Source organism: Miniopterus schreibersii, assembly GCF_964146895.1.
Source record: "Miniopterus schreibersii genome assembly, chromosome: 6".
Taxonomy (NCBI): domain Eukaryota; kingdom Metazoa; phylum Chordata; class Mammalia; order Chiroptera; family Miniopteridae; genus Miniopterus; species Miniopterus schreibersii.
The window spans coordinates 88216045-88244028 of record NC_138107.1 but is presented as its reverse complement, the minus strand read 5'-3'; the positions used below and the strand labels follow the sequence as shown (position 1 = coordinate 88244028).

The window sequence follows — 27984 nt, the reverse complement described above, 5'->3', positions numbered from 1 at the left end:
CAAAATGTATCACTAAGTATTACATTAGAATTAAATTTGGGATTAACATTAGAGTGTGATAAGCCTTCATCACTCTCCTGAACATGAACTCATTGCCTCTGGGTCGGCGCTGTCCCAAAGTAACCTACGAACGTTATCAGCGCAAAGACCTGGATGGAAACAGAACCTCCACTCTGATGTGGTAGAGTCCCTGGGGGGCATTTGGGGCAAAGGCTGGTAGCAGGGCCAGAAATCTCAATTATTAAAATTTTCACAATTATTAAAATTTTCTTAAAAAGCAAACAATTCTAAGTTTTGGTAAGGATATGAGAAGCAAGGTCTTTGTCAGCGGAAGCGTAAACCGAGTGCAAACATACGCAAATACACATAGGTGCATGAGTATGAGCGCTATCAAACAGAAGATTTGGAAAATGGCATAGACGTAATTTAACTGGCCTAAAGCAACTTACATTATTTTTTAAAGATTTTATAACCTTTAAGCATGCATTCATTATGTAAATGCGCGATAGTTTTATACCAGGTTTAAAAACACTTTTTTTTTTTGCCCTGGTACTTTAATTTCTAATGAAATCACATGCATTTTGTAAAATGTAGGTAGTTTTCTTACCACTTTCAATGACTAAACATTTCAAGAAGCTGTATTAAATTGACTTAGGTACACTCCTTTTCCCCTCCCCATTTAGAGTCCCTAATACCAATGATTTATGAAAGATACCAGAATACAGCACCCCAAAATATGCCACTTGAGTTGAAGGCAATTAAGAAACAGCAAACACAGGAGGGGCTCCCTGCTCTCCCCTTTCTGCTTAAAAAGCAGGGCATAAATCCCCCTTTTGTGAAACAAATTTCCATTTACGAAAGTGTCTTCCTCTCCCACACCGGAAAAACGGCAATGGCTCCTGTCGCCTGAGACACCTGGGGTCTGCAAAACCGACCTCACTAGACAACCCTGACTCGCCATAGGTTTCCCTCAACGCACCGGCCACCCCCCAGCATCCCAAACACCCTCCCGTTGATTCCCTACTCCGCCTTTTATCGCCCTTTGTTAGTGTGGTATATGAGCCTGCGGCTCTCACTCACTCTTCCAGGTCCTCACCCCTTTTCTGGGAGGCCCCCACCTCTGCCTGTGAAATAAATCTTTTCTCCCGTTGATCTGTCTTTTGTCAGGTTAATTTACACTCTTCAGTCGCTAAGCCCAAGGGGGCAGAGAAAAGGCGGTTCCTCCTTTATGCCTTTATAAATAACAACACAACTTTAGCTGCACATGTAACATATAATTTAAACCTCTCACATACTTCACTGCAGTCTTTTCACAGAGAAAGAAATTAGGCAGGTGGCTGCCAAGGGCTGGGGGGGGGGGGGGGCGGGAAGGCGTCTTACAGGCGCAGGGTCGCGTCTGGCGAGATGCAAGGACGCCGGAGCTGGGTCACGGGCAGCGAGAACGCACTTAGTGCCCGAAGCGTGGCGGAATGCGACACCTAAACCCTGCTGCTTTGGCATAAGGGTCCTTTGGAGTTAAAGGCACTTGAAAGACAGCGAATGTGAGAAAAACACTCTGACTTTCCTTCTTTTCCCAAAGAGGAGGCGACATTCCCGTGTGCAAGGTGTTCCTTCTGTACCAGAAGGAAAAGGGCCGCCTTGCCGAGGGCGAGGGCTGAGACTGAAGGGACCCTCCAGGCAGCCCGTGCTAAATAATTCATATTTTCCTTGGGCTTCTCCGTATACTTTTTAGCGACTTTTCCGCAACTGCCTCTCTTTGTTCAACCAACTATAAAGGCCTGTGGCTGCCACCGTTCTGTTGGGTCTTCATTCCTTTGGGGGCTCCATGCCACGTAAACCTTAAATGAATCTGTACGCCTTCCTTCTGCTTGTCTGTCTTACGTCAATTTAATTTTCAGGCCCAGTGGGAAAACCCTAAGAGGGGAAGGGTTAACATTCGCCTCCGCTCCCCACCACTGAACTGTACAGTTAGAGTAGTTAAGATGGAAAAAAAGGAAGAGGTTAGAGGAACAAGATGGCGGCGCAGGGAACGGCCGCGCCCCCGCCTCCCGCAACCACATCAGAATCACAACTAAAGCCCAGAACCACCATCCCTCAGGGCCTCCTGAGATCGGCTGAACAGAAGCCCCACAGCCAGGGAGCTGAAGCAGCACCGAGAGGGTAGGAGGGGCGGAGACGCGGGCGGGTTGGGGCTGAATCGCAGAGAGGCGGCCGCGGCCCACACCCGGTGCTGCGGTTGGAACCCGGGAGGGAATCTCAGCGGCGGGGGTTTCCCAGAGGAGGGAGGGGTCCAGCCCCACAGCAGGCCCCCCGCCCAGGGCTCCAGGGCCGGGAAAAGACTCCGGGCTGTGAACCCAGCGGGGACTGTCCTGAGGGTCGCGGAGGCTGCGGGAGCCCCAGCAGCTCCTCTAAAGGGCCCGGCACGGACTCCCTCGGACGCTCCCTCTGAGCCCAGTGCCGGGCAGCAGCCGGAAAGGACCAGGGACACTCGGGGGGGAACTGACCTGCCTGAAGTCGGGGCGAGAGGCGGAGGGCGGCTTCCTCTCGGGTAGAAGGGCTGGCGGAGGCCGTGGCTCCTGTGGCGAGTCCTCCCCGCACAGCCGGCAGGCGGGCGCCATGTTTGAGTCGCCAGCGCCTGACGCACACCGCTGGCCCCGCCCCGTGATCCCCGGAGGCCCCGCCCCTCCCCACCTGCAGCTCATCCGGGCCATTTCCAGGGGCTTTTCTGTGCAAGTGGCCTCTCGAGCCTCGTGCTTAGGACTTTCCTAAAATCTCTCAGACAGGCAGCAGCTGCCCCATAGGGCTTGATAAGTGGCCCCAGGCCTGGCACTAGCGGCAGCTGCATTGGCTCATAGCTGGGCCTCTCCTGGGCACCTCCAAGACCAGCACAAGGAGCAGCCATCTACGGTTTGCTGTGTAGCTCATGCTGGGTGGCCCTGGGCAAGGCACTGGCACAAGCTAACTTTGCACCTCCCTGGAGGCCTCAGAGACAGTGCACCTGGTGGTCAGACTCGACCACGCTGGATTACAACCCTACCACAGCCACGAGTGACACACTCAAGGGGCGCACTTGGTGAACACCAAAGCTCCACTGAAGTAAATCCTACTCCATGGGGGTGTCTCCAGCACAGCAGCTCTCTGGCTGTAGTTGCAGCTGGTCCTCGCAGCTGATTGGCCTGGGGGTCAATTCCTCCCAGCGACGCCAACAGCAACCAAGGCTCAACTACAACAGGACAGTGCACACAGCCCACACAGGGAGCACCTGGAAGGCCCAGCTCAGGTGACTGGGGAGGCGGAGCCACTGGACCCTACAGGACACCTACTGCACAAAGACACTCTACAAATTCCAGGAGACATAGCAGCTCTACCTAATACATAGAAACAAATACCTGGAAGCAGCCAAAATGCAGAGGCAAAGAAACATGTCACAAAGGAAAGAACAGAAGAAATCTCTAGAAAAGGAACTAAATGAAATAGATCCAAGCAAGCTAACAGATAGAGAGTTCAGAATTTTGTTTATAAGGATGTTTAAGCATACTATTATGAAAACAGCTGAGAAAATCGATGACATAATGAAGTACCAATTTGAAATGAAGGCTACACGAACTGAAGTGAAGAATAATTTACAGGGAATCAACAGTAGAGCAGAGGACACTGGGAATCAAATCAGCAATTTGGAACATGAGGAAACAAAACACATCCAACCAGAAGAACAAAAAGAAAAAAGAATCCAGAAATATGCAGATAGCATAAGGAGCCTCGGGGACAACTTCAAGAGGCCCAACATTCATATTATTGGGGTGCCAGAAGGGGAAGAAACAGACCAAGAAATTGAAAACCTATTTGAAAAAATAATTACAGAAAACTTCCCCTACCTGGGGAAAGAAAGTGACTTACAAGTCCAGGAAGCACAGAGGGTCCCAAACAAGAGGAACCCAAAGAGGCCCACAGCAAGACACATCATAATTAAAATGCCAAAGGTTAAAGACAAAGAGAGAATCTTAAAAGCATCAAGAGAAAAGCAGTTAGTTCCCTACAAGGGACCACCCATACAACTGTCAGCTGATTTCTCAACAGAAACCTTGCAGGCCAGAAGGGAGGGGCAAGAAATATTCAGAGTGATGAAAAACATGGAACTACAACCAAGATTGCTCTACCCAGCAAAGCTATCATTTAGAACTGAAGGTCAGATAAAGAGCTTCTCAGACAAGGAAAAGCTAAAGGAGTTCATCACCCCCAGACCAGCACTACAGGAAATGTTGAAGGGTCTTCTTTAAGAAGAAGCTAATGAACAAAAGAATCTGATGAACTGAATAGATCCAGAGACATTGAGGCAGGCAACAGACGGTCATATTTCAGAGGAAAGAGGGAAGGAGGGTGGAAGGTGGGAAGAGATTAACCAAAGAAGTTATATGCATATATGCATAACCCATGGACACAGACAATAACGGGGTGAAGGCCTGGGGAGGGGGTGGGAGTGAAGTTGAGGGGGTCAATTGGGGGGAAAAATGAGAAACCTGTAATACTCTCAATAATAAAGATAAATTAAAAAAAAAAAAGTAATAAATTCATGCCCTAGGGGGGAAAAAAAAGTTAAGATGTAAAATTTATGTTATGGGTATCTTACTGTGTGTGTGTGTGTGTGTGTGTGTGTGTGTGTATATATATATATATATATATATATATATATATATATAGCAATATAACTATATCAATATTTAAAAGTAATTAGAAAATAATTAAACCTATAATAAAAAATTTTATTATTTCCTAAAATTAGAAAAAAAAATATTTTTTAAAAGAAGAGCAAAAGAATTTGCCAATTGCAGAAACATCTCCCAAATGGATTCTGGAGGCCCCGGGAATAGCGGAGTTCCAGATGTCAAAGGTGGGAGTGTTTCCCTATCTTCTTGGGAATGACGCAGTTACTAGAGGAACACGACCGTCCCAACGGAGAGGGAAGGCACCTGCCTCCCGGGAGTAACATCGCCCGGTCCCGAGGAAGCAGCCCTTCACGGCTGCCCAGCAGGCTGGCAAATGGCACTGGTGGGGCAGGAAAAGCTCATTAGTCCTGAGACAGAAACTCGTGCCAGGAGGACTGTGGAACCCACTCTTTGGGAATCACGAGAAATTCGGCACGCCGTCATCAGCCCACGGGGGAGAAGCGGCAGACCCTGCGCTTCCACCCGAATACTGCGAGAAAGCTCTAGAAAGAGGAACTGGCTAAAAAGCAAAATGGGCCACCGCTTCTTTCCAACGTTGATCACATCTTCATTTTATAGCTTATACGAAAATGATTTTTAAAAAGTGGTGAAATTACTTGAAAGGCTATTTGAGTTACAAATCACTGATTTTTCATGTGTAGGACAGAAAACGGTTGCCTAAAATATAGTTTATTTGGAATTATCTGCTATAGTTATTGGAGCAAAAAATAAAGTAAAATAAAAAGATCGTTTTTATGTACAGAAGCTACAGGTTCAGTTCCTAAGAGAAACATATTTCAATATTAAAACCGCAGGCATGGGGATCACTCTGTGTCCGTGAGCTTCCTCCTATCGTGAGAGAAATTTATGCAGAAGCTGGTCCTCCTCAGATGCCAATTATCAGGACGGTGTAGCTACGCTGCTCCCACTTTTCTCTAAGCAGCAAATCCCAGCAGAGACTGGGGAGTGCAACAGATGTGGCGAAAGCTGTTTAGAACTTGGAAATGCTACTAACACATGCTGACGTCAAAATCATTTCAAACCAAAAACAGCAAGAATTGTGCTCAATTCCATTCAACTATTAAAAATTAAATGTAGGAGCAACCAGCCCACGTAAGTCAGGGCACTGATATGACTATTTAGGTTTTACGGTTATTAAAATGATTGATTCAATTTCTTTTTCTTAAATAGCTTTGCTCTGCTCTAGAACCTGTTCTTTAATAGAGCAGAAAGGAAGTTTAATCAGAGAAGCAGAACATGAATTTATCAGACTTTCCTAATTCCCAAGGCTATCATTATGTGATATTCTGAGTTGAAATCTCAGACAACTGAGTTGCCTATTTTTAAAAAAATATGATTTCATCATATTAAATGACAGGAGCACCATCAGGGCAAGGATTTAAACACAGAATGTCCAGGACCTAATCAGCTCCTGGCGGATCATAGACACTCAGTAAGTATTTGTTGAATGAATTACAGTGAAACAATGGAAATCAATAAAACCCCACTAACTTTTAATCATGAAGACCCATCTCCAACGGAACAGTAGTAGTGAATGTGTCCCTTTAAACTGTGTCCTACTTGTCTCTTAATTTCTAGACCCGACCTGCCTGCCATTGTGTCCTGAATATTATCACTGAATTCACGCCCTTTTATGTTCCAGGAACGAACAGGTTTTACTTTGGAATAACCAGCAGTCCTAATGGGATTAACTGCAGAACAGGCAAGTTTCACCAGCCTGCAGAGCAGGACACAATAAGGCAGGTTACAGATAGGCCGAGGGCCCTGGCGGGTGCGGCTGGGTGCTGAGCAGCGCTCCCTGCACCACAGGGAGCCCGTTCGGTTCCTGTTCAGGGCACATGCCTGGGTCGCAGGTGCCATCTCCCTAAAATACCATAAACATATCCTCAGATTGAGGATTACAGAACAACTCTCATCAGTTTTACATTAAGAAACAGATGGACATTTTCATGCTGACAAAATAATTTTATATAGCGAAATAAATTACAAATATATATATTTATTAATTACGCAATATTTAGATGTTCGATGCAATAATGTTGATGTCCAGTTGAGTTCTCAAGCACATTTTCTGTACTAATTTTATGGCTCACAATGGGGCAGAGATTTTGACTTACGGTTTCCAAAATACAGGTGATTTTGCATGATTTTAAGTTACTTTTTACTTCATTTCATCTGTGACTAATTGTACACACTGTACAGGGACCTCCATCACCGACTCCCACTGCGCCTAATAAATGGCAGCCATCCAGCCCGCGATGGATGAAACAACGCTGAGAGCAAACAGATGAAGGCTGCATGCCCTTCACACGCCGCTGCGTCTCACATTTAATTCTGCTAATTTCTGATAGATGACATTATACTGTGCAGCCGTCATCGTAGATACCTTGATACGTTCGTACGGGGGAAAAAAAAGCATATTATGCTGTGAATTCATCAGATTGTGTCTCCAAAAGCATACCCATCAATCTTCCCTGTAGGCCTGGACTGGAAGCTCCCGTTCTGTGTGACCCATGTAAGGACAGCAGGAACATGACATTTCTGTGTCCAGATGTGTCTGCTCATGTGTGTCCCATCCCTTCCTGTCTGTTTTTCTCAACCTTTTCACTAGTAATGATTTTACCTTCAGAAGGAGAGAGAAATAGGACATAAAAAATGGATTTGCTTGGCCCCTTTAGGCTTCCTTACATTTATTTAAAACGTGAAAAGTACTTTTCACAAAGGAAATATGTATTTGCATGTGCTCATAAAATATTTACGTCGAAATACACAAAACACAGTCACTCATGATCCCTTAATTAGACTTTAAGTAGACTAAGAACTTAATTAAAATATAATTTGTTAATTCATTAGAGTTGGGTTATAACTTTGACACTGATTTTCAAGTAATTTATAGGTCCTGAGAGCGCACAGTTTATTGGGTTGTTTACACTGTGCTTTCTCTTCGACACTTTCTTCTTTTGGATAGCAGGACATTTCAAAAAGGGAGGGGCATCCAGCAGGCACAATTACTTGAAAAGTGAGTTTAGGCAATATTACTAACTGGCCCCTGATGAGCCCAGAAAACCGCACCCTACGCTTTCGGGGTCGCCTCTGTCGCCGCTCAGCCGTCCCCAGATCACCGCCCTGGCTTTTCCTTCCCTCCGCGCGGGCGCTCGGGAAGACTGAGGACCCGCACGCGGTCCGCGCTGCTGTACCTGAGGGTCTAGAACAGCGCCTGGCACACAGGAGCCATTCAGGTGATGTCTCTTGAATAAATAGCCGCTTCTCACTAAGCTGCGTGGACATCAATTAGATGACACACAGTTAAAAAAGCACACACATAAGAATACAGCTTCGATGTGATCAGGTCGATAGAATTTAAATAACCCGAGTCTATGTGTCAGCAGCAAGGAATAGTCCGGGAGCTGACCCCATATAGGTGCCCAAAGGATTAAAAACTACATTCTATAAGAAAATATAAAAACAAACAGCTATCCAAAGATCTACAAGGCTTGAAAATAAAATTTAAAATATGTCTAAGTCACCCTGGCCGGTATAGCTCAGGTGGTTGGGGATCTTCCCGTGCACCCAAAGGTGGCCGGTTCAATTCCTGGCCAGGGAACATGCTGGGTTGTGGTAGGGGGTGTGCAGGAGGCAGCTGAGCCATGTTATACTCTCACATCGATATTTCTCTCTCTCTAAAAATCAATATACTATTCTTTCAAAATAATAATAATAAAATGTCTAAGATAACCATCCTCCCTCTTAGCTCCTGAGTAGATGAAATACCAATTGCTATTATATTAAACAAATTAAATATGTAAAATTGAAAGTATAGTATTTCAATAAATTATTTCAAACATCAGCTTTAGAATATTTATTCATGATATATCAGGGGCTATGGTAGGTGAAAGTTAAATAAACACCCTGCCTCAGCCCAGCATCACAAGAGGAAACATGAACACAGATTTCTGTCTTACTTGACATTGAGTCTGAAAATAGGGTGTTCTGGTTTTCCCAGAGAAGGGTGCTAAACCATAAGTAAAGGTTAAGAGGCAAGAAACAAAATGGTATGTTTGGAAATCCACGCACGCAAAGGTTTCTGATGTATAAAGTGCAAGACAGCAAATATGAGAAAAACAATGGTGGTGAAGAAGCCAAATAGTGAGGTTTTACATTAATAGCATGCACAATTTCTTAGTAAAAAAAGTTTTCTACAATACTGATATGTTCCAGAGATGCATTCATTGGATATAGAGCTCACTATTTCTGAAAAGTGCCCTAAATTCTAGTATTATTGACCAAAGTATTCCTGGTAATATTGCAACTAACCAATGCATGTTCCTTTCGCCCTTCCTTCCACGCCCCCCTAGTACTATCATATCATGAGCACCCAAATTCCTTTTTCATGAAAGGAGCCATCTGCAAAACTGCTGCTGGAGATTTGAAGTTAGTCCCATTGTTACTTTATTAAATGTAATAAATTACAATAATGAAGTATTAAAACGATAACCCACACAGGCAGAGCGAGCTAGAGATTCCCAAACAGGATTGTGAAAATCTTAACTTTTATATTTTTTGACTTGTGGTTTTAATATTACCAGTCTAATACACTAGCATTTCTCATATTTCATTAAAAAATATATAAAGAAAAATGTAGGTAAAAGAGCCATCTCTTTTGTGCATATAAAAATACACCATTACACAAGCAACTCTTCAAAAATGTAAATTAATAACAAAACTAAAGTGATTCTTTCTTTGAAGCGTGATTTAAAAAAACTAAATTCTCTTCAATCGGGTCTTATACTTTGTTGATTTTTATTTATTTTTTTATTATTTTTTTAATAGGTGTTTTTATTGATTTCAGAGAGAGGAAGGGAGATGGAGAAACAGCAATGATGAGTCATTGATCGGCTGCCTCCTGCACGCCCCCTACTGGTGAATGAGCCCGCACCCAGGCGTGTGCCCTGACCGGGAATCCAACCGTGACCTCCTGGTTCATAGGTCAGTGCTCAACCACTGAGAAACACTGGCCAGGCCTTTGTTGGTTTTTAAAAAATACCTGATGTTTAGTAAAATTCTATATGCTTAATGCAAATGGAAAGCATTTTTTCAATGGATGGTTTAATGTTTCTCAAGAGATTCACTATTACTAGATTTTAATAATGAAAAAATAAAGGTCTTCTAGGGTCAATCACGCACCTTAATTAGCTGGTAAAATTTTACAGAATGAAAATTGAAATCGTAACTCCAGTACTGAAGTAGAAACAAGATGTCCGTGTACACATGCATGGACATGCACACACACAGTAGACACAAACATGAGGATGGTGAGTTGGCGCCAAATCTTTGTCCTTTCCTTGTGATTTTTCCAAACCCTTATTTTATAGTCTGCAAGAGATTTAATACATGATGATACACACACTCACACACGTATACTCACAAACACACACACACTCACACAAAATCATACAACCTACGTTTGCTGATTACATCTGTTTAAATAAAAGGACTGCCATAAGAAATACAAAGAATATTTTAATTCATTGACTTTTTTAAGTGGAAAAGTTTTAGAACTGATCTAATGGCATACGATTGTATCTCAAGTCCTTTTCTTCCTGTATCTAAGCAAAGATATTAAGCTACTTGAGGAAACAATCCTACAGAAAGACCTCTGGTCAATAGGACTAGAAGAGCTGTCAACGATGGAGGGAAAGTTACTAAAATATACGGCCACCCCGAAAGGAAGGAAGGCGAATACCAAGTCCCACGGAAGACGAGGAAACTCGAGTGAGGAAACCTGGGCCTGAGTCATAAAGCCTAGTTCAGATCTGTGCCTGTGAGCACAGGGCTGACTCCACACCCGGGCTCGAGGCGTCCAAGGAATGCAAGGTCCATCCCCCAGCGGGGAGCTCCCGGTGAAAACGTCAAACACGACAGCTGACAGTAAGCGGGCGCTGGCAGGGCCACACGCCCCGGGAAGTGCAGGTAACAGGTGAATGTGAAGGAAACTTCACATAGGCTGATAAAGACTGTAAGAGAGACCCTAAAGCAAGAAGACATTACTGGAAAATCAACAGGTAGATCTTTCAAAAAAACAAAAATAAATTCTAGGGTTGATATTTACCAAAATACACAGGTTAGACGGTAGATAAACCTAATGGAATTATTAAACTAGAGGACAGACTTGAGGAAATCACGCAGCATGAAACACGGTGAATTAGAGAGACAGGAAATGAGAAGAAAGGAGCCTGAGAGTTTGAAGGATCCAATGAGAGGCCGGCTTGTATTTAATAGGGATCCCCGAAGTCTTCAAAGGTAAATCAGATTGAATTCTAAACAGAATAAATCTTTAAAATTTATACCAAGGTGAAAACATGAATATAGAGTCTGTTTCAAAGTGCAGAGCACGTTTGGAAGTCAGTGATGTCTCAGTGAAATCTGGGATTGCTGTAATATGGAGATACATATGTACATGAAATGATCGCCTCAAGGCCATTTTATTTTATTTTTATTATTTTTTAAATATGTTTTTATTGATTTCAGAGAGAGGAAGGGAGAGGGAGAGAGAGAGAGAAACATCAATGATGAGAGAGAAGCATCCATCAGCTGCCTCCTGTGCGCCCCCTACTGGGGATTCAGCCCACAACCCGGGCATGTGCCCTGACGGGGAATCGAACCGTGACCTCCTGGCTTCATAGGTTGACGCTCAACCACTGCGCCACACCAGCCAGGCACCTCAAGGACATTTTAAAGGTAAAGTATACTATTTCTTTATGTAATAATAAATAGACGAAAGCAGGAGAAAAAGCATTCACTAAAATATGTACAAATAGATGAACTGGTAAAAATGCCATAGTCTCTCAATTTAAAAAAACTTGTCTACAGAAATCATTTGAACCAGATAATTAAAGTAGCGAATGTTCAACACACACTGAATAAAGGGTTTGGAATTTACAGTTTCTTCGAGAGAAAGCAATTTATTTTAAAACTTGACATGTGCTCTTTGGGCCCTTTTCCGTTCCTTTGTTGAACAGTGATCTATTCTAGTCAAGGAGCGACTGGCGATTAGAGCCCTTAACGCCCAGGCTGGAGGGCCCACCACTTTGTGTCACTCAGGATGTGAGCAGATGAGTCACTGCTGTCTGGGTGCTGATGAGATCACATCCCTTCTCTGCAACGGAACACAGTTCAATAACGGGCTGAACTAAATTGGACTCAGCTGTTTTAAATAGCATCTGGACAAGAGTCTCTGACAGTGTCCCCAACATGCCACAAAATTACCTATGAAGATCCAGAAAAATAGGAAACCTCAGCACGCAACCGAAAACCAGGCCCAGTAATGAATGCACAGGCAGGCATGTAAGGCATTTGGACAGATAACAAGGCCGACGGAACCGGACAGAGAAACCACAATTCACGGTGAACTCACGGTCTGCAACCAGAGACGCCCATCCAAAAGCCAGGAGGTGGCTCGTGCACCCTTCCTAGAATTTCTGCCACCTGGTCAGAAACATAAGGCCTGGAACAAACTCGAGGGTGCGGGCATCCTGCCACTGTGAAGTGGCTGCTTTATAAGAAAAAGTGCTATTCGCTCCCATTCTCACCCCCACCGGTATCACTTCCACACCCATTCACAGCCAAATCTCAGGGAACAGCTGAACAGGAGGCAGGGACAGAGACCCCCATGGCACACTGCATGGCATCCTGGGAGGTGGCCTGCTCCACAAGCAAAAGGCTGCAGGTAAGGCCAGAGGGAAACAGAGCTGGGCATGTGTGCCTTTCAGGGGCTGTGGGTTTTCTTCTGCTCCATCTGTCTCGGCATCGGAAGTCACAGAAGCTCCCCGTCAGGCCGACAGAACAGGACCCGGTGAAGCCTGTTCACACCAGGCACTGAGCGTTAGCCAGGTGCTGGGCAGTCCGCCTAAGGAGAGCTGATAAGAGGAGCGCGCCTGTCCCCAAGCAGAGAGTGAGTGAGCGACCGCATAAGCCCACGCTCTGCGTCTTGACAAACACGAGTTCCGGGCTGAGGTAAACTCGAAGATATACGGTAATATAAGGGTTTCATAAACATCCGGCACAAAAAAGGGAGCGGAATTTCATCCTATAGACTTGACAGTGAGAAGGACCTTTAGATTCATTTCTGCAAAAATCAGCGACTGTTAGAAATAGGTACACTCAAGGATTACAATGATGTTGGTAATAGTATTGCTTATGATAGCAAAATATTGAATGAAAACGTTCATATACAACAACAGGGAATGGGTTAAACTGTGGAACCCTCTAGAGATTCTCAAAATGGTTTTTAAAGTACATATTCATTGACATGGGAAGATGATGATGACTTGTGACTAATTGAAAAATGTTTTTTAGAATTTGCACACATGCACAGACTTGTATGTGCAGAGAATAAAGGGTCTGAGACTTAACACTAACAAATTAATAAAGGCTATCTCAGGATTGTGGGACTATGATTCATTCATATTTTTAACTTTTCCTTACCTGGGTTACAAAATGCAAATGGATAAGTTGAAACATTTTCTATGATAAACTTGCCTGTGCAATAATTTTTAAGCCAGTGTGTATAATGATATCACTGAAGAAATGAGGAATTTGTATATTTGCAAGGCTAAATGCAGTGGAGGTAAAATTTGAATTGAGGCAGTAATAGAAAAACTGATAACTAAAAAAATAGAAAATATAAAAAAGCTCTACTACAAGTTTTTAAAAAAATGAATAGAGATAAGAATATTGAGGGAGACAAGAGTAGAAATGATAGGATCAAATATATTTACAGTCTACATATAATATTTGTTCTGAGAAAAAACACAGGAAAATTGTGACAAAAATAATCATCGATGACGGTACAGAAGAAAACTTTCCTCACTTGAGAAAAAGTTTCAAGTTGGTAGATGGAATAAGCTCACTACATTAAAGGATCACCGAAAAGAAAAATATATATGTACAAGCAACTTTTAATTGTACAAAAAGAGTGAAGTTACCCAGACTGTCCAAATATGCAAGCAAGCCAACAGAAACAGGTTGGATAAATGAAAATTACACTGGTCTTAATCTCTCAGCAACCACATGTTAGTCTACAGTGATGGTAAATCTTCAAGAGATTTATTTGGAGGGGAACAGTTATAATTTAAGCATGTTAATTTTGAACAAATCGTGGTTCATATATGAAAGTTTAAAAAATATATTTTCAAGAAATTCAAGAGTTTGAAAACAGTCAACCCATGTGCCTGTGTATGTGTGTGCACGCACGTGCTCAAAGATACACATGGATATAGAGAGATGGATCTAAGTAAGAACTCAAGAAATGGAAATTTATGGCTTGAAAGTTTTATGGATGTTCCCTCCTTCAGACTGGAACACAATCTTTCAGATTCCGTTTGATTGTTTGCTGTGACATGGCTTAGATTGGGGGCAGAGATTTGCTTTACGATTCTGTCAATGGCCTTGTCCGTTTTTATACTTGTCCCAATATCAAGAAACGTGTTTCATATTTAATGTCTTTTTCTTAACATCTGTTGCTTTTCTCCATAAATATACAAACAATATGCCCACGGTGACAAACCCACGTATGTGTTTGGCACTGCAGCGTAGGAATGAGAGAAGCCCGTGTGACCTTGTCCGACGCGGAGCTGTACACACACACGCATTGGCATGAATCTTCCCCAAAGGCCAGTAATGACCACTGAGAACTTTGGGATGCATGCTGAACTACGGTTGTCTTTTTCATTGCTGCTGCAAGTTAAGTTGGGGAAAACCATTAATAATTCATATTCCTGTGGCAGTTATGCCCCTTATTAATCTCCTCTCCTAATTAGTCCCTGAGTGTTCTACTGAGTTCCTCAAAAATCATCATATGAAACAAAGTCAACAAAGTAAAAAATATACGTGTAGAAGAAAGACCGAACTAAACCATCAACACTGGACTAAAGGTAGTTATCTCAAGATGAATGTTGTCTTCTGTATATATTTTATCCATTTTCCAGATTTTCTACAGTAATCATCTATTTAAAACTCAAAAAGAATCAGAAAGTCTAATAAGTGTCTACAGTTCTTTTATATCATATAATGACAAAAGCTTTGAAAAGTATTGTATACACTATGTTCTCAACTATGCAAAAAGAAAGAAGACAAATACTTTGAAAAATGTTAACAGTTGCATTGAGTGAATGGTTGAATGATGAGTGATTTATTTATTCCTTCTACTGTTCAATATTTTATGTTATAAAATAAACATGTATATATTTCATTTTAAGAGTAAAAACTTAATACAGAAACAAATTTATATTTTTTACATGAATTCAATTGATTATCCTATCATAAAACTTTCAAGGTCAGGATAACCTCCTTTGTGATAAAAATAAAATGTAATTTCCTAAAATTGTTGCCTGGAATATTGATTTCAATTGATATGATCATTCATTAACACAGTATTTAGATTTTACCTGAAAGAAAAAGAGAAACTTTAACACAACTGCAGGGCACTGAAAATTCACTGAGTACCTAGAAGCTTCAAATGTAAAGAGACACTTTGACCACTCTAAATAAAAACATCAAGCAAACATTGATTTTTTTTTTTTTTTTTTTTACTATCTGATTTCATTTGTCATTTGTCAAAGAACTTTTGATGTCCAAAGTGCTTCAGCAGAGAAAAGGGATGTGTGCCGAGTGATAGGACAGACGGGGACCATTCATTAAATCAGGAGCTGGAAAGAACCGGAGAGTCGCTCTGCAGACAGGCGCAGAGACATCACAAAGCCCGGTTTACATCCCCAAGCGGAGCTTTCTGACAAGCAGCAGCAGACGTGTTTGTTGTTGTTGTTAATCCTCACTGGAGGGTATTTTTCCCATTGATTTTTAGAGAGTGGAAGAGAGGGGGAGAGAGAGGGAGAGAGAAACATCAATGTGTCGCATGGACTGTTTGCCTCCCACACGTACCCTGACCAGGACCCGGGATTGAACCTGCAACTCAGGTGCGCGGCCTTGGCCAGGAATTGAACCTGAGACCCTCTGACACTCTAACCACTGAGCTCACCATCCAGGGCAATACACATTTTTAGTGTCAAGATGACAGTACCGATACTCCTGAAATGACAAGATCTGAGTGGGGAGAGTGGGAGCAACCCCAGGTCTTCATGGGTTAGTGGGTGACAATAAGCTGTCTTCGCCGGGGCCCCCTGACTCCTACATTTCAACAGTGGGGGTCGTTTCGCTTAACAAGTGGGAGTGGTTTGTTTTCCCTCCGGCTCTCACCGGACCGGGGACCTGAAGCGCGGACACCGCCGCTTCCCTCGGGCGGCGCGGGAGCTGGGGGAGGCGGCTCCCGGCAGGTCATGTCAGGGAGCGCGCCGACCTCTCCTTTCAGTCCCCGCACTTTCCAGGAGCCATCAACCCCCGGCTTGCTGCTCGACGAGGTGGCATATGCCCGCGCTTGAAGAGCAGATGGAGGCCCGGGGGAAAGTGCTGCCGCAGGCCTGCTACAAGCAGCACCGCTCCATAAAAGGGAGCCGTTCGCACTAATTTCCCACATAAATTACGGGCGGCGGGGAGCACCAGCCCATTCAGCAGAAAACCCTTCATCCCGCTTCCAGAGGTCACCTCACCCATTTAAATTAAAGTTATTTCCGAGACGCGGCTGTGTTTTCAGCCGCACACTTCTCGGGCACAGCGATTTGCATCAGATGAAAGGGTGGCATTCAGGGAGCATGCGGGCCCTCCTCCCAAAACAAGGAGCAGCTCCGTGATGGACAGGGGACTCGTTTCTCAAGACTTCCAGAATAGGCTCTGCCTATTAATCACAGAGGGGTGAATGGCGGAAACAAGAAATCAGGAAAATTGTCACTTTCCTTGTAAAATTGGCCTCACAAATGCTATTGATATCTGTTATCCAAACCCGGGCCTTGGCTGCTAGCAAAGGAAACTGAAGTCCAGGCAATTCCAAGGGGGCATTCACGCTTCTTCCCATGAAACAAATTACCAAACTCTGAAATAAATTTGCCTATAAGATTTCACAAATCACCATCTGATTCACCTGGGGGGGGGGGGGTAATAGGTTAATTTTTTGAATCCTCAAGATATTGAAACATTAAGAAGCTGAAGCCACCAAAGGACTAAAATATTAATCCAACATTATAGAGGAAGGGAGAGGGAGTGAGAGAGAACTATTGATCGACTGCCTCCCGCTCGCCCCCTACTGGGGATCGAGCCCACAACTTCGGGCATGTGCCCTGACTGGAATCGAACCCGCGACCTTCTTGGTGCATGGACTGCTGCCCAACCAACTGAGCCACACTGGCCAGGACCAAATACATTTATTTTAGTAATTATGAAACAAAATTTCTTAGAGCTTTCACTTAAAAAGAGCCTTAGCAATCATCTAGTACCTGGTCGTCACTTACAGATGGGGAAAGTAAGGCCTAGAGAGAGAGAGAGACACACACACACGGCCAACGAAGCGGTGTCTTCGGAAAGGTTGAGGGTCAATCAGCTCTAATGCTCACATCCATTCGACACACATCACTGGGCACCTGCTCCGTGCAGATACTGCTCTAGGCCCTGGGATTCGTGAATGAACAAACCGGAGACGCAGGCGAAGGTCCCTGCCTTGGGAAAGGTCAGGCTACGCCATTTCATTAACCTTGACGTTGGCGCCACTGATGGCCCCGCCTGGCTTTTATTTTTCTTACAATATTTGAACTGTGCAAAGCAACTTAAAATCTTTTAGTCATAAACTGGGGCATAAATCCATAAATGAATAAATGTATATAATTCACTGGTTAAAAAATAGAAAAGTGTGTTTTTAGGTACCTAATTAATATTAAGTTATGAAGTCTCCTTTTAACAGAAAACCACAGTCCTGCGATCCTAGTTTCCGTCAAGGAGAAACTGTGTGATGACTCGGTTAACCTCGGGGGTGCCCTTCGGGGTGCGGTGTGCGCTCCTCCCCCAGGCCCGGGAGGAAGACGCACCTCTGGCAGCGCAGAGAGGCTGCCTCAAGCCCCTTCTCACCCGCCCACCTGTCTCACTTCTGGGCTTATTAATTTTATTCCAGTGTTATCGGCTACTAAAAATCATTTGCGTCTCAAATTAAGGATTAAAAAACAATGCTGAATGCCCGCCGCAACGCTGGCAGATGAGGGATTGATTGCGGGCGCAGAGCAGGAAATCTGAGGCCAAACAGGCCCGTTCGGAGCTTTTCCCTTTTGGAGACAATGCGAAGATTTGCGATTTTAGTTGGCGTTGGAACAGGGTTTATATTATACCCTCATTTGGCTGGAGTACAGGGCCTCTGTTTTTTGCCCAAACCTCTCTAATATCTGGGAAATCCTTATGTATATTCATTCGTTAGAAATTTGGCAGGAAACAAGGCTCTCTTCGTGCATGTCGCAGGCCCTCACGTAGGTGGTGACACGGGCAGGTCTAGCGATATTCATGCACCAGCCTGCCTATAAGTTGTAAGAATTTAGAGACATTTTAGTGTGGTTGCAGCTGCTTTCGTCTGCAGAATAACCGAATGGGTTACAATGCTGTTTAGTTATTTTTAAAAATACGACGTGACTAATTTTCTCCAACTCTTTTTCCCAAGGCCCGTATAGAAGCGGTTATTTTAAAATAACATGTATGCCGGTACAATTTTAAAACAATGACTCAGAATCGCAATTTGTGGAAAAGGGCGATTTTCACAGTGCTCCTAGGATTCATATCTGTGCTCCTCACGAGCTGCGTAAGAAACAGTTATTATTTGGGTGACCCGCCCAAATGACTTCGGGTCCCTGCCCAAAGCAGGGAACGCGGGTGGGCTCCTGGCCCCTTCTCCAGAATCGCCGGCCCTGGAAGAGCCAGAGGGGAAAACCTGGATTCCCCGTGACGAAAGGAGGGAACGGAAGAGAAAGAGGGGAGAGGAGGCGGGGACAGGGGACAGGGGAGGCGGGGTGGGAGGCAGAAGGACCAGAGGGCAGAGAGGAAGGAAGGGGGCAGAGGTGGGAGAATCCAAGGCCTGAGGCTGTTTGAAACTGATGGGGGGCGGTTTACAGAAAAGCAGTGTCAACGCCCCCCCCCCCCGCCGTCGCAGTCCCCTGTGACTCGTGCTTTAACGTCGGGTTTTAGTGCAATTTAAATCTCCTCTCCAGGGAAGGGCCTTCTGTGCTCAGGCTTCCTCCCTCCCTCCTCCGAGCAGCAGAGCTGGACACAGCACACGGGGTATTTCTCAGGTCTGTGCGACGCTTCTTCTCCCTCCGGGGTGCCCACCCCCACCCCCACCCCCACCCCTGGCGCTGTCCTTGGGTGGGGGGGTGAGTCATGTTCCGGGAGTCCAGGAACCTGGAGGACGGGCATTTGAGAAGCGGAAACTCAAACAGAATCTTTAAGTGTCCCTTGCCCTGCGATGACCTGCTCCGGGAGGCGTCAGAACGGTTAGCTCTTTGCCCTTTCTCTAGCCTGTACTCGATATAAAGCCACCACCAACAGAATAAAACGTCTCATTTCCTGTCAGTAGAGTCAGAGAGACGCAGAAAACGGGGCAGGTGAAACATGTGAAGAGACCATGACGCGTTTTGTGGCTTTCTCCATTGCTAATCACGAGTTCTTTGCTATATTTAGAAAATGAATATTGAGAAATAAAAAAGTATGCCGGAGCTTGCCTGGTGGATTTCATATTCCGGGTCGGATCTATTCATCTTGCCCCTGACAAACACTCAGAAAATTTCACCGCAAATACCTTGCAAAACGCGCTCATGTTTACCACGGGACGCACGCTCACCGCAGACGGCCGCGACAGAAACGCACGCGTCAGTCCCCGCTGTGCACCCCAGCAGTCGCTCCCGCCTGGCTACAGGCTCCTGTCTGGACAGCAGGTTCGGGCATTTTATTATTTTACTGCGATTATCTTAATCTAGAGCAGCGCTGTCTAATATGGTGACCATGTGGCCATTTAAATTAAAATTAATTAAAATTAAAATTTCAGCCCTCGGTCTCGCTGGGCACATTGCAAGGGCTTAATGGCCACATATGGCCGGTCATGATGCATCAGCACAGATGTGGATGGAGCACTTCCACCAGGGTGGAGAGTGGGTCCGCCGCCGCTCTGATCCTCAGAGATGCCACGAGAAACAAACAAAACCACACAGGCTGCGGCCTTGGGTCTGCCCCGCCGTGGGCATACGGAACAAATGACCATTTCTGTGGGCACCAAACTGTGATGTCAGCTCGGGACTTGGGCTGAGACACCTAAAGGTGCATAGACACTTACCCATCTCTACGTCTCACCTCTATCTCGGACCTCATTAGGTTGTTTATAAGACACAACCATAGAGCCTTGTTATTTCAAGACTATATGGTGATTTCTAATACGATGGTGATCGGCCAGCTAATCCTGAGCAAGAAGGGGGATCTGACGCCCTGGGCAGGGAGCCTCTGCCAGCTCCGCAGAGGGGAGGAGCCTGGCAGGCTGGCAGCCTTCGCCAGGGTTCAGAGCAGTGACCCCTGAGTACCTCAGGCTCACAGGCCGCCTGCGGTCCTGGTAAAGGAAATGGGCCTCCTCACGCCTTAGTCGAGCCCACCATGGCAGGCACTCACAAGCTCCCTGGTGTCCTGGGGTGGCACACGAGTGTGGAGAGGGGACCCGTGTTTTCTTGGGGCAGCACAGCTACTCAGGAGCCTTCAGTGACACGAAGGTGAGACGTTTGCCTGACCAGGTGCCCCACTGTCCACACACGGGGGAGGACAGTGCAGGGCCTGGGTTTGCTTGTGTGCAGTGGTGAGGGACCCCCGCTTCCATCAATATCCATGGCCCCCTCCTTAGGAACGCTGCACCCCAAGGAAGAGTCCCAGGCGCCTGCCTACCAAGTGCCAGATGGTGCCCACAGTGCCCGAGCCAAGGAATAGGTATGGATATTAAGCCTACGCTTAATCATTTTAATGTTTTATTTTCAGTATTAAAATAGTGCACTTGAACTGTGCTTAGCAGAGCTGGAAAAGAGCGGAAGTCTGCGGGTCCCGGGGTAAGATGTCCCTTCAAATCCCCGCGATTATTCCACCGGAGGCGGCAGGTGAATCGCCTCCCTGCCCTGGCGCTCAGGTTGCTGAGTCGGTGCCACGGGCAGTGGTGGCTTAGAGGAATTAACGTGGCTGCAAAAGAAAAGCAGTTTCTATCCCTCCTGACAGCAGGATTAGCAGAGATGGAGAGAAATGATTCACCATGTGCTATTTTCAAGATGAATTTTTTCTAGTCTCTTGACATTTCTAAAAGTTACTCATAAGATTATTTGAAGGGGTCAAAGAATCCATAAATTATTTTTATTGATATGATTTTTAGGTGCTATAATTACTTAAAAGACCAAAGCCGCTTTTTATAAGGAAATATGGCATATTCTGTTACTAGAAAGGGAACAGGCTTTTAAAAACTCCTCTGTGTTATCTTGTGTGAAACGGTAAATAGACAAACAAGCATAAAATCCACAAGACAAATCAAATGTGAACAAACCCCCGAAGTCACAGTGAAGTGCTGGGACACGTACTTCTGCTAAGACTAAAATGGGCACATCCTCACATAACGTATTTCACATCTGAATAGAGATGATTACAAGCATGATAGAAACGCCCTTCATCTTCCTAAAGAAACTACGACAAAATTCAGTAACAAGGACCCTTCAGATTTCTCCTGCCAAATAATTTCTAATAATTCTAAGTTCGATGACTGAATGCCAGACGTCCGCTCAAGGCTTAGAAATATTTGATAATTACATGAAAACATTTACAGACGCGCTAGAAACGATGGAAACAATTCTTTTAGTTTTCCCATGAAACAGGGTAGAGGTTCATTTCAATGACTCTTTCCAAGACACTTTGATGAATTCAACTTGATAATTATATATTTTTAAAAACATATGTTTTTACTGATTTCAGAGAGCGGAAGAGAGAGAGGGAGAGAGATCTAGAAACATCAGTGATGAGAGAGGGTCATCCATCGGCTGCCTCCCACATGTCCCCCAAGGGGGCTGGGCTGAAACCCGGGCACGTGCCCCGACCAGGACTCAAACCCACAGCCCCTGGTTCACGGCCGATGCTCAACCGCTGCGCCACACTGGCCGGGCGGTTATTTTATCTTTTAACACCAAGCTGTTGGTTACTAATTACAAACGATTGCTATGTTCACATCCAGACACCGCCGCGGCACTTTTTAGCGAGACGGTCAGTCACTTAATTCAAACGACACTTGGTAAACACCCTCTCACGCTCGGGCCCCGACCTGGTTACACAGGCGCCCCTTCTCTGTCCCCAGCCTCCGGGCCCTTTTGGCTGATCAGCGTCGCCCGCAGCCAAGCGGCTGATAACGAAAATAATTAAATAGCAGAAGCTGGTGAGAGGTCCGCATTCCTTTTTCAAATTAAATGTAACAGCCTTTCTCTGGGGAAGAGACTGACACGTTTTTACAAATAACATCCTTTGAGAAATAACAGCCTTCGGGAGAGAAACGGCCGCTAGAATGGAGTCATTAGGCGATACATTTATCTTGAAGCCAATTAACCTTTTGTCAAAAAAGTGTCGGTGCTGGAACGGTTCCGGGGGCGGAGGTCACCCTCTAACAGGGCACGCGTGTCCGCCCCTGCGCGGGGGACACGCGCTGCGGACGGCGAGAGGCCAGCACGGAGGGCCGGTGTCCTCCGCATTCCGCCCGCATTTCCAGGGCCCTGACCTATCCACTCAGGTAATTAAAGCGTCCGTTTGGAGGTGTCCCGCCGGAAGGTGAACTTTGGGGGAGATAAATGGCTGTGGCTCTCCCGTCCCACCACCAGCTCCATCATTTGATGGACTGCTCGGGACAGGCCGGGCTGCCAGGTTCTCATAAAAACAGAGATGAATGGGGCACCGGGCAATTCTCTAAGGCACAGCAGCTCTGTCATCCTCTTGGTCGCAGGCTATCGTTTAATTGCTCGTCAAGGCGGACGCCGACGCGGCCCCCCGAGCGCCCACCCACCGCCCTCCGTCGCCGGGCAGTCGGGCCAGCTCACTGGCTCGCAGGCGGGCCGCGCGGCCTCGGGCCGTGGCCACAGCAGGCGCAGGCGGCTCTCCGGCGGGGCCCCGACTTACCTTCCAGGCGATTTTGTTTCCTCTCGAGTCGTGCTCCAGGGCAATGGGGAAGTCTCCTCGCTCATAAAATTTCCGGAACGCTGTGGGCTTGGTTGGTCTCTCTTTAAATGCTCCTGCGGCAGGAGGGCCTCTCACCTGCAAAGAAAACAGAGCAGGGATCAGAGTTTTAAAAGGCTGAAAACTAAAACAGGCACAGTAGACGGACTGATTTTGCATGAAATATTCTGGACAAGAGAGACCAAATCACTAATAATGGACAAACATCTCACTAATACAGACATTTGGAAAAGAAAATTATTTTATAATCACGGTGAAGTGTTACTTTATTTCAAACTACTTTAGAAAGTATTCCTAGAAAATGTCGCTTCAAAATATCACTTTTTAAGGTAGAAAAGCCTGAACGTTCATTTAAAAATTTTTAAATGAAGGCATCTAAGTTCAGAGTGTCTAAACTTCAAGTTTCCTAATTGCAAATTCTAATCTTGGTCTGATTTACTTGGTGGAATACTTAGGTAATGCATTTAAAATATCTCCTTTAAATCTTTCTACATGCTTAACACGGTAGGATAAATGGGGGGTAGGGCTGAAAGGGGGCATCTGCAATACTTTCAACAATAAAGATAAATTTTAAAAAGAACATTAAAAAATATATGAACAAAACTGCAAAATTTACGAGTGATAAATGACAGAGTTTAAGAAGGAAAACAGCAGCCTACTATGTGCATAGCACATATCTGCTAATATGAATTCATGAGAAAGTAGCATTAGGATAGATTACATGAGGCCGTTTCATCCCCCAAATTGAGATGTTTATGAAAAAATATTTTATACTGAGTTGTTCACATTGAGCACATCTTTTAAATGTGCATTATTTACATATGAGCTAATTCGTTAGGTTACAGAACTCAAGGTGATTAGTGAACTCTTCAGAAATTTGTGGCCCTTACACAGAGTTCCTTTCATACGGTCCAAACCCACCTTTCCCTGCTTGAAAAAAAGGTAAATACTAATCACTTATTAGTTTAATAAAAACATGATTATATCATTAATTCTTAATATGAACAAGAGAGCCAATCGTTTATGTTATACCTTAATATTTGAAGTTATGTCAATTTTTAATATTTCCATGAAAACCTTTAATTTTAACGAAGAAATACATAAAACATATGTACTATAAGAAGTCTGCCAGATCATGGTGAGCCCATTGTATCTAACGTCCATGTAACGGCTGACACCAGGAGCCGAGGGGATATTAAGAAATATCTCGCTGAGGTGACTGACCGAGGGGAGCTGCAGAGGGAGGTGACACGCAGGCGCCTGTTAAAGGTGAATCTCCAGCTCAGCGTCACCTAGTGACGGAGGTGACCCTGGGCGGTGGGGCAACAAGGTTTCTTCTTCCTTATTCACGGTTTGAAGGTTCTCCTGCTATTAGAGTTATTAGCCACCATTTCCAGCTAAGTTCATCTAACAGATAAGTAGCCACTTGTGCACGACAACTGCCCCGCGCAGGGCTCCGCGTTGGGCGCCGCACACAGAGGAGGATGTTCTCAGCTCCGCCGGCTCGAAGAAAGCGGGCGGCTTTGATTCCCGGGCTGCTGCAGCGCGTGGGCCAGTAAATCTGGAATCACATTTTGGGGAACTGAGAAAGAATTGGCAACTTGCATTTTGCCAAGACGTGACATTTTTAAGAAGTTGCCGTCTACCGTCGTGCCGCCATTTTAATGCCCCCAGACGTGGCAGAACACACTGTACGGAAAGAACACGAGGCCGAGTTAAAGCAGCACGCGCGCTGACGTGCAGGAAGTTACAGGGCCGGGGCGCGTGTGTGTGCGTGTGTGTGCGTGTGCTTGTGTGTATAGAATTGTTATCTCTATACTACTGATTACTGGTCAGAAGATATGTTATTTTATTGTTTTTTTAATTAACCTTTTTCCGAATAAAGAAAATGTATCTATACAGTGGAATATTATTCAGTCATGAAAAAGGAGGGACTCCATCTACAGCAACACGAACGGACCTAGAGGTATTATGCTAAGTGAACTAAGTCGGACAAAACGACAAATACCGTATGATCTCACTTAGAGTAGAAACTGAAAGAGTGCAACTCTTAGACACGGAGGAGAGAAGGGTGGTTGCCAGGGACTGAGGAGGGAGTGGCATCAATCGGCTGTCTTTTCTCATTTGCTTTGTGACCTTCCTGATTCCTGGTGGGACGGTTGATTTTCAGTTGAAACATGGGTGTTGGTGTATTCTGAGACTCTGGGTCTTAAACCCTCTGCTTTAGCCGGTTTAATCCGACATCTCTCGGGCAGAGATTCGGGGAGGGTGCCACCTCGTTACTGCCAGTTTGCTGTAGAGGCCCTGGTACCCTGGCCGGTTCGGCTGACCCCCGCGGAGGGGGCTCCTCCTTAATGCTGCGTGAAGGTGGGGCTGCAGCAGCACTCGGGCCTCCGCTGACAGGCCCCCGAGAGGGAGGAGAGCCGGGCTCCCGCTCCCCACGCACAGAGGGGCCTCCTTACTGCTGGGCGGTTATGAAGTTCCTGACGCCTCCAGCAGGCTTCCTCTGCCAGCACCCCGGCGGGAAGGGGGGGAGCCTGTCATTCCTGCGGGCCCAGCCCCGCCCATGCGATCTCCACGGACACCGTGGGTGTTGGGGGCCCCTTGATGCTCTAATAGAGATGAAAGGCCCGATCCCTCATTTAAAATCTTCAGGTGCAACCATTATTGAGATCTTCCATCTGCTCATCACCTGCTAACCATCCTTCTGATATTTTCTAGATGCTCAATTATTATTTATGTGGTCAACAGCGAGCCTCCCACTTATTGAACTGCCCTAAAATTTGCTCGACATGATCCAGATTTCTCCTGTTCTTTGTATTATCTTCTGATCAATTTCTTCTTCCTTTTTCCTAAATACACTCCAACCTTCTGAACTCAACACTCTAATTGTCCAAACTTTCCAAGGAATGAACACATTTCTCATTAAGAAGCCCATGGGATTTTCCTAAGTTGTTCTAGAGAATGTTCACACTTAACAGGTGAGGACCTGTTAGTGCAGCAGGGACGTTACCTAATCTTATGCGGATGCTCTGTCACTATAGCTCTAGATAATACATTTTTTTCTGTTCCAAATACAAATGTATCCACTTAAACTTTACAGGAGGACACACTACTTTTTTAAAATATTCTACACATAATCCATTCCAACGTTCCAAGTAATTCTAAAAATCCAGTGAAAGATAGCCGACCTCTGGAGATGTAATAAAGACAATATTACTGGAAAACATACAGAAGGCTGCAGCTTGAGTAAACGACTGAGCACAAGCAGAAGGACTGCTAAGAATCCTTATGTAAGCCCCAGGTTTGTAGAACTGCTGGAAGTTGCATTTAATGTCCTATGAATTTTACTCCAATTTATTATTATAAATAATACAGAGCAAATAAGGAACCATAAGTCAAACTAGATTTGTGGGAAAATGCAATTAGGATCTGCCTGGGGGGGCATCCCTAAACCAATTAGGAAGAGGGGACGTTGCAGCAGGATGCCTTTAATAAAACCCGGTGCACCTGGGAGCAAGCCCGGGTGCCAGCGCCCTCCACGCCCGCGTCTGCTGAATGCACCCTAACGGATGCAGGACTGAGAGCCTGGTCTCCGCCACGCGGCCACAGCACTCGTAATAATCAGCAGGAGGGAATTTAAGGCTCTCGGAAATTCATCATCATATAGTTTGAAAGTTTCCTTTTCAGTCGTTTTATTCTGAGCATCGCTGAAGCTGCTACAAACAAACAGTAAACACCAAACAAACAAACCCCTTTTCCTCAGGTGGGAAACCTATCGCGCGTCATTCTAATCGTTCCGTTTAGCCAACTCCCTAAGACTGAAACGGTGAAACGCAGACACATTCGTTTCCTGTTTTCATCAGTTTCCACCTGAAACTTGGGTTCACGAAAACACATTGGTTAAGCCTCCGGTGAGCGAGAGTGGCGCTGGCTCTGAGCTGCCGCGGGCCTGGAACCCGGGACAGGCAGATGGGCTGCATCAGCCTAGGCTTCCCTTCCGAGTAAGAGCTATTATAATTCAGCGTCTGCCCCACTTGCTGATCGTAATTGTTTTACTGCATCGGCACCGTTGCGATTCCTAAGGTCACCAAGTGGCCAGGAAATTGCTTGCAAAATATTACACTAAGCAAACCTGACCGTAATGGCAGATGGGGCGGCAGCTCAGCATTAACAAAAGTGAGCTCGTACAACCAGGTAGCTCTTACAAGAAGCTTTAACAATATAACAATTTAATGATATAACAAAACATAATGATAGCAATGTTCTTGTTAGTAACAGCCAGAAAAGATAACAAGAGCTCATATGAATATTTATGTGCATAAATATTCAATACACATAGATTACTGTCGAGTCCTTAAAAGTCAGGCCCTACGGGTAACAGTGAGTGGCAGAGAGAACTTCCCAGTGATGTGGGTGACCCTATTTCAGGAGGATTAGTCCACCAAGATCTAGCAGGATGGCCTGAAGTCAGGAAAACATGGAGTCAGGATGATCCGCCTGAACTTTACTGCAGTGGTCCAAGCATGAGATGGCAAAGGCCTTAAATTGGGGGAAGGGGGCTCAAAAATAATAACAAAATCTGCCGATACTGTGTTTGTAGAGAAGGAACTCAGAGCTTAGGGACGTTCAATAGCCTGGCAGAAACCATAGAATTAGGACCCAGTAGGAAGGGGATTTTGAGACAGCAAAGGGACTTGGGCCTGGGGATGGAAAATACCAGGTGGTCGGGAAGCCAAGTGAAGACCAGGTGGTCAGAAGGAACACGGGATAAGCTGACCGCAAAAATGTCACCACCCCTCCACTCCCCACTCAAACACGCAGAGGCAGCCGAATTTATCTCCTTCTAAGTGCTGCTTAAACTTGACTCACATGCTCCACTCACCTCTACACGACCTCCCTGGGGTGGCCGTAATGAGCAGTCTGTCGTCTTGTTCCCACAGCGAAGGCCCGAGAACATACCGGGCAACAGCTGGGAAAGGAAGTCACCGGACCCTGACATAGAAAAGTCCACAACCCCTGCCTTTTCAAAAAGCCCACCTTGTCCCCAGCCTAGGAAAGCAGCCAAGCAGCCCCCGAGCCATTTCAGAAAACCTCCCTTTTCTCTCTGCTTCCT

The 27984-nt window shown here is 45.3% G+C and overlaps 1 protein-coding gene across 5 annotated transcripts in view; it reads right to left on the bottom strand.

Annotated features, from left to right (window-relative positions):
* Positions 1–27984, bottom strand: part of PACRG (parkin coregulated) — a 328057-nt gene that overhangs the window by 252853 nt on the left and 47220 nt on the right. For all 5 annotated transcript variants that reach the window (XM_081141419.1, XM_081141420.1, XM_081141422.1 and 2 more), the window contains exon 2: positions 22812–22946. In XM_081141419.1, the coding sequence (XP_080997545.1) occupies positions 22812–22946 (135 nt within the window). The remainder of the gene's footprint in view (positions 1–22811; positions 22947–27984) is intronic.